Raw genomic sequence first — 13,246 nt, 5'->3', positions numbered from 1 at the left:
CTGACGTATAAGGGAACTGGCATGGACCTTAGCGCCAGAGGTGGTGTCAGAACTGAAGCTGGAGGCAGCCCTGTGGGGCGTTGGAGGGTCCAACTGATGCAGAGAGCAAACTGCTGGTGGCAATCCATATGGAGGACCTCTCGTCTCCACTGTGCCCGAAGGTGCGCCAGAGGAAGACCGCACGGACCCGAATAGTCGGAGCACTTCCTCGCAGAACTTTTCAAGCCTGTTTTGAAGTTGCAGATGGGCCTGGAGATTCTGTTATGGAACATGTTGCGAGATGGACTCTAGCGTCAACCCGACTTTGGGAACATGATCGAGAAGTATGGCGTTGACCCGATGTTGTCTCATGAGAGCTAGAGTTGCATGAAGGGGCCAAGTCTTTCTTAGATTTCTTGTTCTTTTTTTTCATTGACTTTGATTGAGACAAAGACTAACACTCGCAATGACTACTGTGACTTCTGGATCTGGAACAGGACTAGGATTGAACTTTTGACTTGGAACTGTCCTATTGTTGCGTCTTCCTGTGCTTAGCGATGTAGTCTTATATGGCACTTGGGCTAATCAACGCGCAATCACTGTGGGCCAAACCTGATGAGGGTCTATCACAGACATCTGTTTGTGACAGTGCCTACAAGGTTTAAAACCTGTCGTTTTGGGAGTGACGTTTACCTTCCCCACTGTTTTACAATTTACTGAGGTAAAAGGGATCTCAAAGAGATAAGAAGTAGCTCCAGATCAAAACAAACTGTCTCAGTGCACCGGAGTGGCACCTATATAGGCTCTTCATGGCATTTCTGAACAGAACAGCCTCAGTGCAGACCTGCATGTTGCTACCTACCTGCACGCAGTGGTACTGTTTAAACGTTTCTGGATTCAGTCTGACACCTGGGGAAAATTCAAAAGGTGAGGAATCTACGGCTAGAAGTATCTATGAGAAATGGAAAAATACACTCAGAGACATACATTTCTGCCTGTACTTTTTCTTTTTTCTTTTCGGAATAGGGCTCTAGGAATCTGCAGGTTGAAGTATCCATTAAAAAGCAGTGATAGGTGAGGCTGTCACACATGGCTGGGGCTACTATACAATCACACTGTATGACATCTGGGTATATTGCTGGGCACATACAATCCTCTCTCTGTTTATTTCCACCTTGTAGGTTTAAGAATTAGCAGAAAAATCGGTATCAATTAGAAAAGGTTAAATGGCTAAATTGCTCGATGTACACTCATTTTATTTTTCCATTGTTCTTACGACCTTCATTTTCATTACAACATATAAAAATAAAAGAGATAAAAGCCCTTTGCTGATATGGGTAAATGAAAATTAGGAATGAAATAATAATTTCCAGTTCATTCTAACTTGCCCCATCTTCTGAAAAAGACCACTCCACATGAAAATTGTTCATTAAGCATGAAAGGCAGTTTTTGTCCAGTGAGACTGACTGTCCACACTTTCCCTACTTGTGGAACAATTAAATACTACAGCGAAATAGGATGGTGTTCGGAAGCACTGTAGAATTTTGGGTGATTGCAATGACTTATATTTGGTCCCATCACGGCCACAACTGAGTGTGAATGACAGACCAATATAAAGCTCAGTGATAAGGAATTGCAGGTGAGCATTTGTCGTTTACACTAAAATGAGGCATTCCCATATTAGGTACGGGTGCTTTTTGGACTGAAAATCCCACAGTTTACCTAACAATGTTACTGCGGATATTATTCTAATCCCTTAAAAGTAATTTCTTAAATCAATTAGGGGTTAGTTGTGAGGTCCCATTCAACTGATACACTAGAAATAAAGTGAGGATGCTACATCCCCATGCCTTGAATAGAACACTGACCAGGGCCACAGCACTGCATGTTGGTGCTTTACTTAATAACTTCAGCTCACCATGATGCTAACCTGACACATCTGGGGATAACATTTATTTGTGTCTTTAAACGGGCAAAAGTCTTTCTTAAAAATGAGAGGCAGGAGCGAGTAATCCGCCTTCTTCCTATGATGTTGCTGCATGATCTTCCTGAAAAATTGTTTTCAACAACGGGTCTCTGGGCATCATCAGTTCCTGGATCTTCAGAAAGGTTTCATTATTTTCAGGAAAGTTATTTTTCTGAAACATAAAATCAAAGGTTCAGAAAAGGTCTGAATGCAAAGCTAGGCATTATTAGAATTTAGGGCCTTAGAGTTTGGTGGACGGGAGACTCCATCAAAACGTGGTTGATATTCCATCTGCTGTACTACAAGTACCACAGGCTTTAAGAACTTGAAATATAACGCCCGCTACGCCTACCATGTTTATAACAGACTATCCATCCGCCAAACTCTAAAGAAGGCCCTGAGGCCACTCTGCAACGTAATACTCACTAAAAGAACGGCTGTGAAAATATCACAAAACATGTCATAATCATCATTCATGCTTATTATGATTGACTCATACCTGAAACAATGCACCAGATTAAAAACATCAATATATAACATCAATTAATTAATACAAATCTAAAAATTACGAAGACATCTAAAATTATTTATACCAAGTGTAATAAAAAAAAAAACATCAAAAATTTGAGCAAAATACGTTAGTAGAAAAGCAATATGTTTAAGACTTTTCAGGGGACTACATAATATGGTGATCCGGGGAAATGTTAAATAGCGGAAGAGCTCTGCTCAAAGACTCAACTGTATGCCCATTTTTAGCCAGAACCGACAACCCTCGTACAGCGGCACCCGCTGCATATGTCAGGGGGGGACAATGGGGGAAACAACATTTTAAAAGAAAAATAACACTTACCGTTTCCCTCGTGCCGCCGTCTCCCGCCATCCCTGCCACCTTGCTTCTCTTGTGGTGTCTCAGCATCGCTGGGACACCAGCACAGGCTCCCCAGCAATCCAGGCACTGCTTACATGCTAAACATAGCATGTAAGCAGCGTCAGAATTGGTCTGAGTGGCAGTGACTGCTGCTCAGACACAGCCCTGGGGTCTGTGCTGTTTTTCTAGCCTGGCTGTGTGTACAGCTAGGTTAGAGAAACCTAAGTGCGGATTGTGTGTTTGGCTGGCCTGAGACGGCTGGCTAAACACACATGTCCACTTAGTGCACTCACCCCTCCTCCCATCTCCCACATCCCATGGCCCAGCCACGCTCCTCCCTGTACACTCTGCTGGCTGAGCCAGCAGATGGAAAAATGATGACAAATAAAACAATAGCAAGCTATCATTTTATTTTTCATCTGCTGGCTCCGCCAGTGGTCATCCACTTGATGGTGTCGCAATACATCTCAAAACGCAAGGAGCCATCCTCAAACAAAGCAACATCTAGCCTTAATCTGTGGTCCAGGGACCCCTAGGGATCCACAGTGCCTACCCAGGGGGTCAACGACTGCTTAGAAAATGAAATTATATTAACTGATTAATAAAGTGCCTGTAAATAAAGAAGCAAAATATAAAACTGAAAATGTTAACACGTTATGTAAATGTGAATGAATTTAGCAAGGTGGAACTGGCTGAAGAGAACATCCTTTTTTCTCTACACTAGATGGGCCCTTTAGGAAATGGAGAGTGGTACTACAGCTCAGCTTGGCGCAGGACGTGACACTGCTGCCTGGGTTGGGGTTTTGGTCCTCTTATCAGAACTGGCGGAAGTTGATCTGGCTTACCAAACACTTAATACCTGCAGAGTGGTCATGTCCCTTTCCACAACATTCTGGCAGGAGAACATCCATTAGTATGCAGGTAACTGGAGCTGGGGTTCAGACTATCAAGGCCACCAGAACCAACTTATTCTAAATTGTGGGATGTAAACATAGTCTGTATATTACTGGAGTCCTGGCAAGATAACAAATTCCTATCCAGGAAACAATTAATAGGTACGTTGGCGATTTAGTATTTCTTATATCCTGTAAAAAGGAATAGTTTGTACATGTATTAGATACATAGAATGTTTACTCCAGGAGTATCCTTTACAGTTTCCAGGAACTCAAAATACCATAGCAGGGAGGTATAGTATCCAGGTTTTTCACAACAACCCAAGCTGCGTGTGGTGAGATATCTCAGAGATTACGAAGCTATTACAGATTTGTTATGACTTGCGGGTACAGCTCAGTGGCTCATAGCCATAAAGAAGCCTTTTAAACCTGCTTCTTTTCTTAACATTGCACGATGGGTAAAGTGCATAAAGGATGAAGCTGTTATTTACACATCCAATTTTGGGGTTGCATTCCACCAGAGGAGATATGGCTTATAGAGCTTTTTCCTTGAATGGCCATTTGGAGGACATCCTCAATGTGGTAGATTTGTCTTCAGGTTTAAAGTGTTCTGCTTCAAACTAGTGATGCAGGTGGCCTCGCTGGTTGTAAGCTAGCTTTCAACTTGCATAACCTGAGGCTCTGATCCTGTCCTACAATATAACAATTTCTTACTAGTTTGAAGAAAAGTTTCAATTCTATTAAGGGTAAGGAGGCGAGGGTAATAGAGATTACATACTTCCCACCCAGGAAATTTGGTGAAGATTACAACGTTGGGTACACCTATGACTAATTTAATCCTAAATAAATGGTTTAATACTCGTGATGTAATACTGATTATGTGGGTAGTAAGAGAAGTGGACCCTGAAGGCTGACATTCTCTCACCTTTTTTGAGGACTGGAACAGAAGAAACAATTTTTAATTCTGACTATGCGGTGAATGATTGATCGAACAAAGAAAAAGGAAGTACTTTTCCTTTCTGGATTGCTCTAAAGAAAATGAAGCATTATTAGTTGATGATGTATGAGGTTTTCTAAAAGCCTCATGAGACGTGTAATCTCCTCATGTGTTTGTTGGGTTGCTAAGAAATAAAGTGGAAAGAGAAATGCAGGAAAATCCCCCCCCCCCCTTGTAATTAACAGAATTTAAACTTTCCTTCACAATATCTAGGAAATTTTACATTCATGCCAAGAAGCTATGAGGTATTGAATCTGTTAGATAAGTTTTTTTATGTACTTTATCAGCCAAAAAATATCCTACAAAACTTGGAAATAGCAAGACACTCTAAATGAGTCTTAAGGTACAGCTGATATACCAGAGCAGTGGATAGCATGTTTTTTTTTTTTTTTTTAGAGTAATGAATGGTCAATATTCTCACAATACTCACCGAGATAGCCAATCGGAGAAGTCCAATATGAATTTTTGTCCCTGGAAACTGCTTTGTTTCTTGGGTTTGTGTTTCTATGGCCATCAGGAAAGCTTTCAATCCTTGCTCAGTGATTTGGTTCCCTGTGGTTTCCGGTAGAAATATAGAGATAAGATGGTCACTTTGGAGAATTAAGGCATACAGTTCCAATACCAATCATGTATTTGATGTGTTTTTTTTTTTTTTTTTTTTTTTTAGAAAGTAGTAAAGTCAACAACCTAAACTACTCCTTTAACGTAGAACATCTTAGAGCAAGCTTTCACCACTAAGGCCACAATCGTATTTAAAGAGGAGCACAGCAGAATGTATTGGTGTGGTAACCAGAGTTTCAAGAACTAGAGACTCTTGAAGAATGTAGCAGATTCACATCATGTATGATATTACCCTCATCATCAATTGCTCACTCATCAACAGTTTCTGTATTTTTTATGTTAGGTTATAAAATGGAAAAGGAGGGTTAACATTTATAGGAGCAGAATTTTGGAGCATGTGTCTTTCAGGAAATCAAAATAAAGAGTGAGACTTGAAGTGTATCCAAGAGCAAGCAAAGGCAGAGCCTGAAAATGTGGTGCCACGCTTGGTAACCATGCTACCCTTTAAATTTACCTTGTTTGCCATCAGATTATAAATACCAGACCTTTCATATGGAAATCATGTAGCAGAAGCTTCAAGCTTATAACTGCAGTGGCCTACTGGTATCCTAACAGCCACATAGCCATCCAGTCTCCACTACTGGTGATGTTTAAATTAAGCCCTTTGATGAGAAGGGGAGATCCAGCATGAGGCATCCATGTACATAGACTATATATAATCAGGAAGCAGCCAGTGACCAACAAGTCAGAATAACTGAGATCAAGTTAGGCCAAAAAGAAGAAATCCACAAGAACCAAATAACCTGAGAGACACAGATATGGCATATTAAAAAAATCTCTAGAATATGTGAAAACATGCGAGTTATGACCAGATACTTCCTTGGGCTGACCCTAATGCAAGACTCAAAAAAAAAATCAAAAACATAATGCACAATACTTTCATTTGAAGTATTAAATTAAAAGTTATTTTGGAAAAACAATGCCAAAAGGACACAAGTAGAGCGAGACACAGGTAGGAATAATAGTGGACAATAAATCGTTGTAAGTGCCAGCTGCTGCCTATGGACAAAGTCGCAAAAGGGTGGTCGGTTAAAGCAATGGAGCTACTTAACCAGAACATATTAAACTGTCTTCTCGACACTCATCAAAAGACACTAATTCAAGAACACAGAAACAATAACAATTCATCAGTCGAGGATTTGGTTGATATCGATGAAGTCGGCGAGCTGTGCGTTGATTGCTTTTTCAATTACCTTGGCTGGAAAAAGGAGCAGTGAGATTGGCCTGTAATTTTTCTGATCCTTTGGATCTGCGGAGGGCTTCTTCAGTAGGGGGGTTATCGCCCTGTGTTTCCAGGTGCCTGCAAAGGTGGTGGTCTCAATGGAGCAGTTGATGGTCCGGCATAGTTCGGGTGCAATGGTGGTGGTGGCATGGGTCTGAGGGTGCCCCAGAGTGGATGGTGTTCATGACCTTCAGGGTCTTCCGGCTGAGGAGGGTCCAGTGATTCATGATTGGTTGGGGTCTGGAGTCTGTGGTGGTGCTGCTGGGCAGGCCTTAGCTTATGTAGGGAGAAGGTGGCAGGTTATTGCAGAGGTCCTGGGAGGGAGGGGTGTCGGTGGTGTCTGTGTCAGGTTTTGTGAATTCCTTGACTGTGGTGAAGAGTTCCTTGCTGTTGTGAGCGTTGGTGTTGATTCTCGCCTGAATGGTTGATTTTCTAGCTGCTATGATGAGCCGGTGGTTTGATGTGACAGTGTCCTTGAAGGCTTTGTAGTCTGTTACTGTGGTCATTTACTGCTTCTCCACTTTCTCTCGAGTCAACTGCATGCACTCTTCGATTCTTGGAGGTCGGGGGAGAACTAATTGGGTCTCTTGTGGTGTTGATTGCAGGCGGGTTTACTTAGGGGGGCTAAGGTGTTGATGCAGTCGGTGATCCATTGGTGGAGCTTGTGGGCTGAGGCATTGGTGCCTGTGGTGTCAGGTGGTGGAGAGTGGCCGAGAGTGGTGGTTAGTTGGGCTTCGGTGACTTTGGTTCAGTTCCTGCGAGCGGGTGGTGTTCGCAGTGCCGTTCGACTGTCTTGGTGAAGGTGGAGTGGACACAGTGGTGGTCGGTCCAGTGAAGTTTGGAAGTGTGTGAGAAGGCAATGTGGTTTCTGTCAGGAAAGACGGGGTTCAGGGTGTGTCCTGCTGAGTGTGTAGGGAGGTTGACCAATTGCTTGAGTCTGAGAGTGGCGGGGTTTTCCATAAGGGTTGAGATGTCTGGGGCGCTGTGGTTGTCGAGGTGGAAGTTGAGTCTGAAGAGTTGAGGGCATGGGGAGCGATGAAATCGTCCAGGGCTTCGCAGAAGGGTGGGCAGGGTCGGGGGGGTCTGTAGATGAGGGTGCCGCAGAGGAAGAGTGGTGTTTGCCTTTGTCAGGATCTGAAAGTGCAGATGTTCGGCAACAGAGGTCTGGACATCAACGCTTGTCGTGAGGCGAGTGAGTTTTTTTGTATGGTAGCGACACCTCCTCCTGGTTGGTTGATGTGGTCTTGATGTATGATTTTGTAGCTGCCAGGGATGGCAGTGGCGATGTCCAGTGCTGAGGAGGTGGTGATCCAGGTCTCAGTGAAGAAGGCGACATTGGGGGCAGTAGAGTCGAGGAGGTCTCAAACTTCTATTGCATGCTTGATGAGGGAGCAGGTGTTTGAGAGTATACATCTGAAGTGTCCAGGTGGTCCAGCGGAGGGAGGTTTAGTATGCGTGGACAGGTGAAGGTGCAGTTGCAGCAGGAGAACGGCCGAGTGTGTCCTTGGAGGAGGTGTGATGGCAGGCAGTGGAGCCTCCGAAGTTCGGGCGTGCAGCATGCTTGTGTTTTACCAATAGATGGTGCGGGAACCAGGGTCTGTGGCACTGGGCGCAGACAGGCACAGACAGGCTTGCCTTTGGCGTGGCCACAATTAAGAAGGGTGAGAGAGGTGGGAGTGGTCACTCAGCTAGGAGGCTGGAAGGCAGGAAACATGGTGCTGGGGGGGGCAGGTCCGAAGGGTCAGCAGCGGCAGGGTAGCACAGTGATCACCAAGGGCTGTGAGAAAAGGATAAAAACTATGAAAAGAAAGCAAAAAGAAGCACAAAAAAAGAAAATAATGGAAAAAGAACGGCAAAAAGAGCAAAAGTGGAAAAAAGAGGACAGGGAAAGGCATAAAAGGCAGAAGGCAGCAGAGAGACAGAAGACCACCCCTGGCCACCAGGGATGAGGTGAAGGCGGTGCCTGCGGGTGGAGGAGGACCTTATACACCACAGAGCCAGGCATGGTCAGCGGATGAAGGGCAGCAACAGGTGGTGCTGCATGGTGGGAGCAGGTCTCACGCTGACCAGGGGTCAGTGAAGAGTCATATCATGCAGAAGGGCTTGGAAACCACAACAAAACTATTTATGCCTAAATGTCCAGTAAATAAACAGAAACTGTACTTCAAAGGAATTAGAGTTTTGAAAGAGAATGGAGAACACTGAAGCCACAAAATCAACAGTCTGTATTTGTAAACCAATATTTTTTTACATAAGCAATAAAAGAAAACGACATTCCTAATATCTAGGCTCGAAAGAGACACAATAGGATAGTCAAAATGGTTAGGTAATAGAAGCTGCTCACAAGATATGAGGGAAAAATGAAATGACACTCTTCCTAGTAAACTATGCATAAAAGTAGTAGGTATAACAGGTCTGTGCAAAACTGTGCAATGAAATTGCATGTCAAATCAGCCTAACTGCAGTTATGGTTTAAAGGATTTTTGTTAAAAGGACGCAAAATTCTCACCCAGCAATGTGGCATACTTCATCATCTGGTTTTCCCTCCTCACACCTAGATGGATGCAGTAGCTAGGGTGAGTTCCTTTATATAGAAATTTGTTTTGTGATAATTTGTGCCAAACATGTTGTCTATCAAAGGACTTTCAGAGTGTTGTTTGCCTAGTAGTTTCTTTGCGCACTGTAATTGGACAGACAATTGCCTGAGCTAGACCAGTTCTTACTTTCTTTTTTGTTACCTTCAGTAAATTAGGAACAGGCAAACTACTGAGGACCCATTAAGTCTTTAGAATTGACATGTGTCTTGCCTATGGAGTATCCTAAAAGGGTCAATTCTTCAGTGGGTGGGTCCCAACCTCCTACTACTTCTTTGACAATTTCAGCTGAAGAGGTGTCAAAGTTTGTGTGGGGAAGTGTGCTATGTGATAAAAAGACAAATTTGATATCTAACATCTCTTGGGTCTGATCTCACCATATCCGTTCTAATGCTTGATCTTAGTTAAAATGCTTTGCAGTGAGTCAGGTGTGTGTCCTAGTCAGGCTAGTATTTGGCTCTCCACGAAATAGGTATTGCCAGATTACCTATCCTACCATTGCTGTGACGGAATGTTCCCTACATGGTGATCTAGTTAGGCTTAGTCAGGACAGTATTTGGCTCTCTGTGAAATAGGTTAATGATGGATTACCCAGATCTACCATTGCTTGGTTGGGGAATGACCCCTGCATGGTGTTCCAGCTAGCATGTGCGCCTGTCCTTTATGCCTGATGTCTGGGGTATCTTGTATCCTTACTTTTATTTTAGTTCTGGCTTCTGGCTAGTGCAGGTGTCTCCAACCTTTCCTTTAGTTGTTAAGTTATGTGTATTTGTAAATAGCGCCATCACCCACAAGGGTATCCTGGCGCTGAGCAGGTGTGTGTGATTAGCCCTGCCTATGGTAGGTTGATTAATTGAAAAGCTAGGTCTTCAGCGTCATGTGCAAGTCAATAAGAGAGGAAGAGGCTCTGATGTGAAGTGGGAGGCCGTTTTGCCCCTTAGAAGTGACGCCAGAGAACACCTGTCCTCCTGATCTGATTCTGTGTATGCTTGGGATGTGTGCAAGCTGGAGTCCTGCAGAGCAGAGGCTTCTAAATGGTTGGTGGAAGGAGATGCAACTGTACAGTAATATGGGGCCTAAGTTGTGTAATGCCTTGAATGTGCATCTGAGGAGTCTGAAATGAGCGCACTTGCGTCACGAGAGCCAATAGAGAACCCTGAGGTGTGGTGTGATTTTTTTGTTTTTTTATATATACTTTATTGTGTTGCCCTAAGTGAGACGGGTATGCCCAGATATGGGTCCTGTACACACTGTGTCACTGGAACCAAGCTGTACCTGGCTGATGAGCCCTAACTAGGGCAAACCATCCTAGGTTGCTTGTGATCTGGTTCAGGGAGGACTGGGCTTGGCAGTTCAGGCTGGAGCCCACTGAAGCCAATTTAGATTGATTTGCAGATGGCTGGGTCCAAACTGAGGTGACATGGTGTACAAAATAACAATGGTCTGGGATGCGGCCCGAGTAATTATTAGTGGCTGAGATTAATTCAAGTATTTCATCCATCACTTTTTAAAACTTTATATAAGTGGAATTAGAATCCAACATTACAATTAAACAGGATTTTAAATTACAATTCCGTAGACTCCAAACATGCTGTTTCTGCATGTTCCCATACAAAAAATATCCTTATTAAATGTAACAAAGTAACCGAAAGATATCCTATGGGAGAGGTAGGTCTCAAAGTAGTGAACAACAAATTTGTGAGTTTTTGACTACCAGGACAAGTAAAACTTAAAAGTACATGTCCAACTTGTTAAAAACAATGCACACAGCCCTTTGGGCCTCTTAAGGCCTACCCTAGTGTTGACATATATCTATTAAAAACTGAGTTTTAGGCTTAGCAAAGGAGTTATTTTGCAGAGTCAAATTAGTGGGTTAACTCTGCACACAGGCTGCCACAGCAGGCCTGAGACATGCTTTAAAGGGCTACTTCAGTGGTGGCACAATAAGTGCAGGTCCACTAGTAGCATTTTATTTACAGGCCCAGGGTACAAGTAGTACCACTTTACTACAGACTTATAAGTAAATAAAATGTGGCAATTGGTTGTAAGCCAATTTTAGCATGTTTAAAGGAAAGAGTACAAGCACTTTAGCACTTTTTAGCAGTGGTAAAGTGCACAGAATCCCAAAGAAAACAAAAACAAATTCAGCAAAAGAGGAGGGGTGAAGGAAAAATGTTTAGGGTGGCCCTCCAGAGAGGGCTAGGTTCAAAACTTACCAAAGGTAAGGTACCTTTCCTTTTAATGGAAATACCCACAAAAAAGTCTGCATCGTGAAAGTCTCCCATAGAAACGGCCATGCAAATAGAGGAGGTGAAGATCATAACCAAGTCTCAAACCATAAATTATTGGCAGACACTCTAGGAAACTGTAGTACTGACTGCATACACATCAAGGCAGTAATTCTTAGCAAAAGTATTCATGGATGTCCAAAGTGCTGCTTGACAGATGTCCTAAAGTGTCATTCATCTTGAGTGTAAAGGTAGCACTCATCAAGTAACCTCAGAAACTCCAAAGAGCTCTTTCTTTGGATCTCGTTACTGAGCTTGTATTGTATTGTAGCACTTATATAGCGCTTATTACCCTACGTGTGGTCAAAAGGATGTTGTCATTGTTTTGATCCTGTGTAGAAAGTGTTTCCATGTGATGTGTGATGACCAGCGAAGTTTGCTTATTGTGGTATGAGAGACAGTGTGTAGTAGTGTGGTGGATGATAAGAGTGAGAGAGAGATGCTCAGTTTTATGGTTTTCAGTATGCTGGAACTTTGAACAGATCTTGAGCTCCCTTTATCATATTTCTTATGATTATAGTCTGCTTGTCTGGGTTGTCCAATCTAAGATTTTGTGTATATTTGTAGTCCTAAGCTGGCAAGGTTGAAGGGGGAGACGAGTGGAGGGTTCTGTTGGGATGGGCATGTTTATTATCATTATATATCTGAGTGTCTTTGGGAGCGTGATGAATGTTATTTCTGTTCTTAGGGAATTTTGTTTTATAATCAGTACCATTTATCACACCTGATAAATTTCATTAACGGAGGTATCATGATTTGATCAAATGTGATAAGTAGCACACCACCCTCTGGGGCACACACAATGACAGCCTAAGTCTGAAAGGTAACCTCATCTCCACTTCCATTGGGGATATCTGCCCGTCTTCCCAGTCAGCATATTCAAATGCTGTCTGGTCCCTTTCCACTTTCATCTATGGGACTCTAATCTATCAGAAGGGTTATTTACTATTGTTCTGTAGGAGACAGAGTTCGCCCTCTGTTGCAATGCTTCAGACTGCAACCTAGTTTCCAGAATCATGAAAACTCTTAAAAAAGACAAGTCCTCCACAAAAGAGAGACAGCAAAAGAGTGAGACCCCGCCCAGAAAATGGTTAAATAAAGGAGCCAATTCTTCTGTTGGAGACTTTATCTAACTGTAGATTTCTAATCTTCTGAATATTCCATATGTGTCAGACTGGATCCAGAAACTTTTGAGTGGTACTTCTGCGCACAAGTATTTTGTGCAGTGTGGCTTCGCACTGATACTGTTCTGCTCTGGAAATGACATGCAGGACCTCTATTGGTGCCACTCTCTTGCGCTATTTGTTGCTTTCAAGGCTGTTCGCAGCCCCAGAGCTCCAACAGCAAATTGTCTTTGACCACTGTGTAGTTTCCTAGACTTGTGATTGTATTAATGAGTAGAACCCAATTCACAGAACTGGGAAGATGGGATGCTTGGTGACATATCTAAGGTTAGAGAGTCTACCAGAAAGAGCAAGGAACATCGTCTTACTGGTGAGAAGCTGCAAGGGGCAGTGGTGAGGTGGCTCACATTGGAGTGCACATCAAATATGTGAGGACCACCAGACCACAAACTTGTCCCAAGTACAGGCATACACAGTTTTTGTCAGGCTGCCAAGATTACATCAGCCAACGCCGGAGGAACGTCGATGGAGTTCAGCCACCACCACTGAATCTCCTTGCATGACAGTGGTGACTGAAGACCCTGGTGCAGAACACTGCCCTGTTGTTGTGACAGCAGGTCCACATGAGTAGCAGCCTAATCGGGAGAGAGATGCTCAAGTCTAGTAGCTCTAGATCCTTATAGCCCCTGTGCCC

General features: G+C 43.3%; 1 protein-coding gene across 6 annotated transcripts in view; it reads right to left on the bottom strand.

Annotated features, from left to right (window-relative positions):
• Positions 1 to 1,218: 1,218 nt before the first annotated feature.
• The window catches only part of LRRC71 (leucine rich repeat containing 71), a 147,870-nt gene continuing 135,842 nt past the window's right edge, over positions 1,219 to 13,246 (bottom strand). For 4 of the 6 annotated variants that reach the window (XM_069217869.1, XM_069217868.1, XM_069217870.1 and 1 more), the window contains exons 15-16: positions 5,134 to 5,255; positions 1,219 to 2,117 (exon numbers count right to left, since the gene is read on the bottom strand). In XM_069217869.1, the coding sequence (XP_069073970.1) occupies positions 2,004 to 2,117; positions 5,134 to 5,255 (236 nt within the window). In that variant the 3' untranslated portion in view covers positions 1,219 to 2,003. The remainder of the gene's footprint in view (positions 2,118 to 5,133; positions 5,256 to 13,246) is intronic. The other 2 variants (XM_069217867.1, XM_069217865.1) reach the window with 1 other exon arrangement.

Source organism: Pleurodeles waltl, chromosome 12 (genome assembly GCF_031143425.1).
Source record: "Pleurodeles waltl isolate 20211129_DDA chromosome 12, aPleWal1.hap1.20221129, whole genome shotgun sequence".
Taxonomy (NCBI): domain Eukaryota; kingdom Metazoa; phylum Chordata; class Amphibia; order Caudata; family Salamandridae; genus Pleurodeles; species Pleurodeles waltl.
Note: the sequence above shows the minus strand (reverse complement) of the source record. Positions and strands in the feature narration are given on the sequence as shown.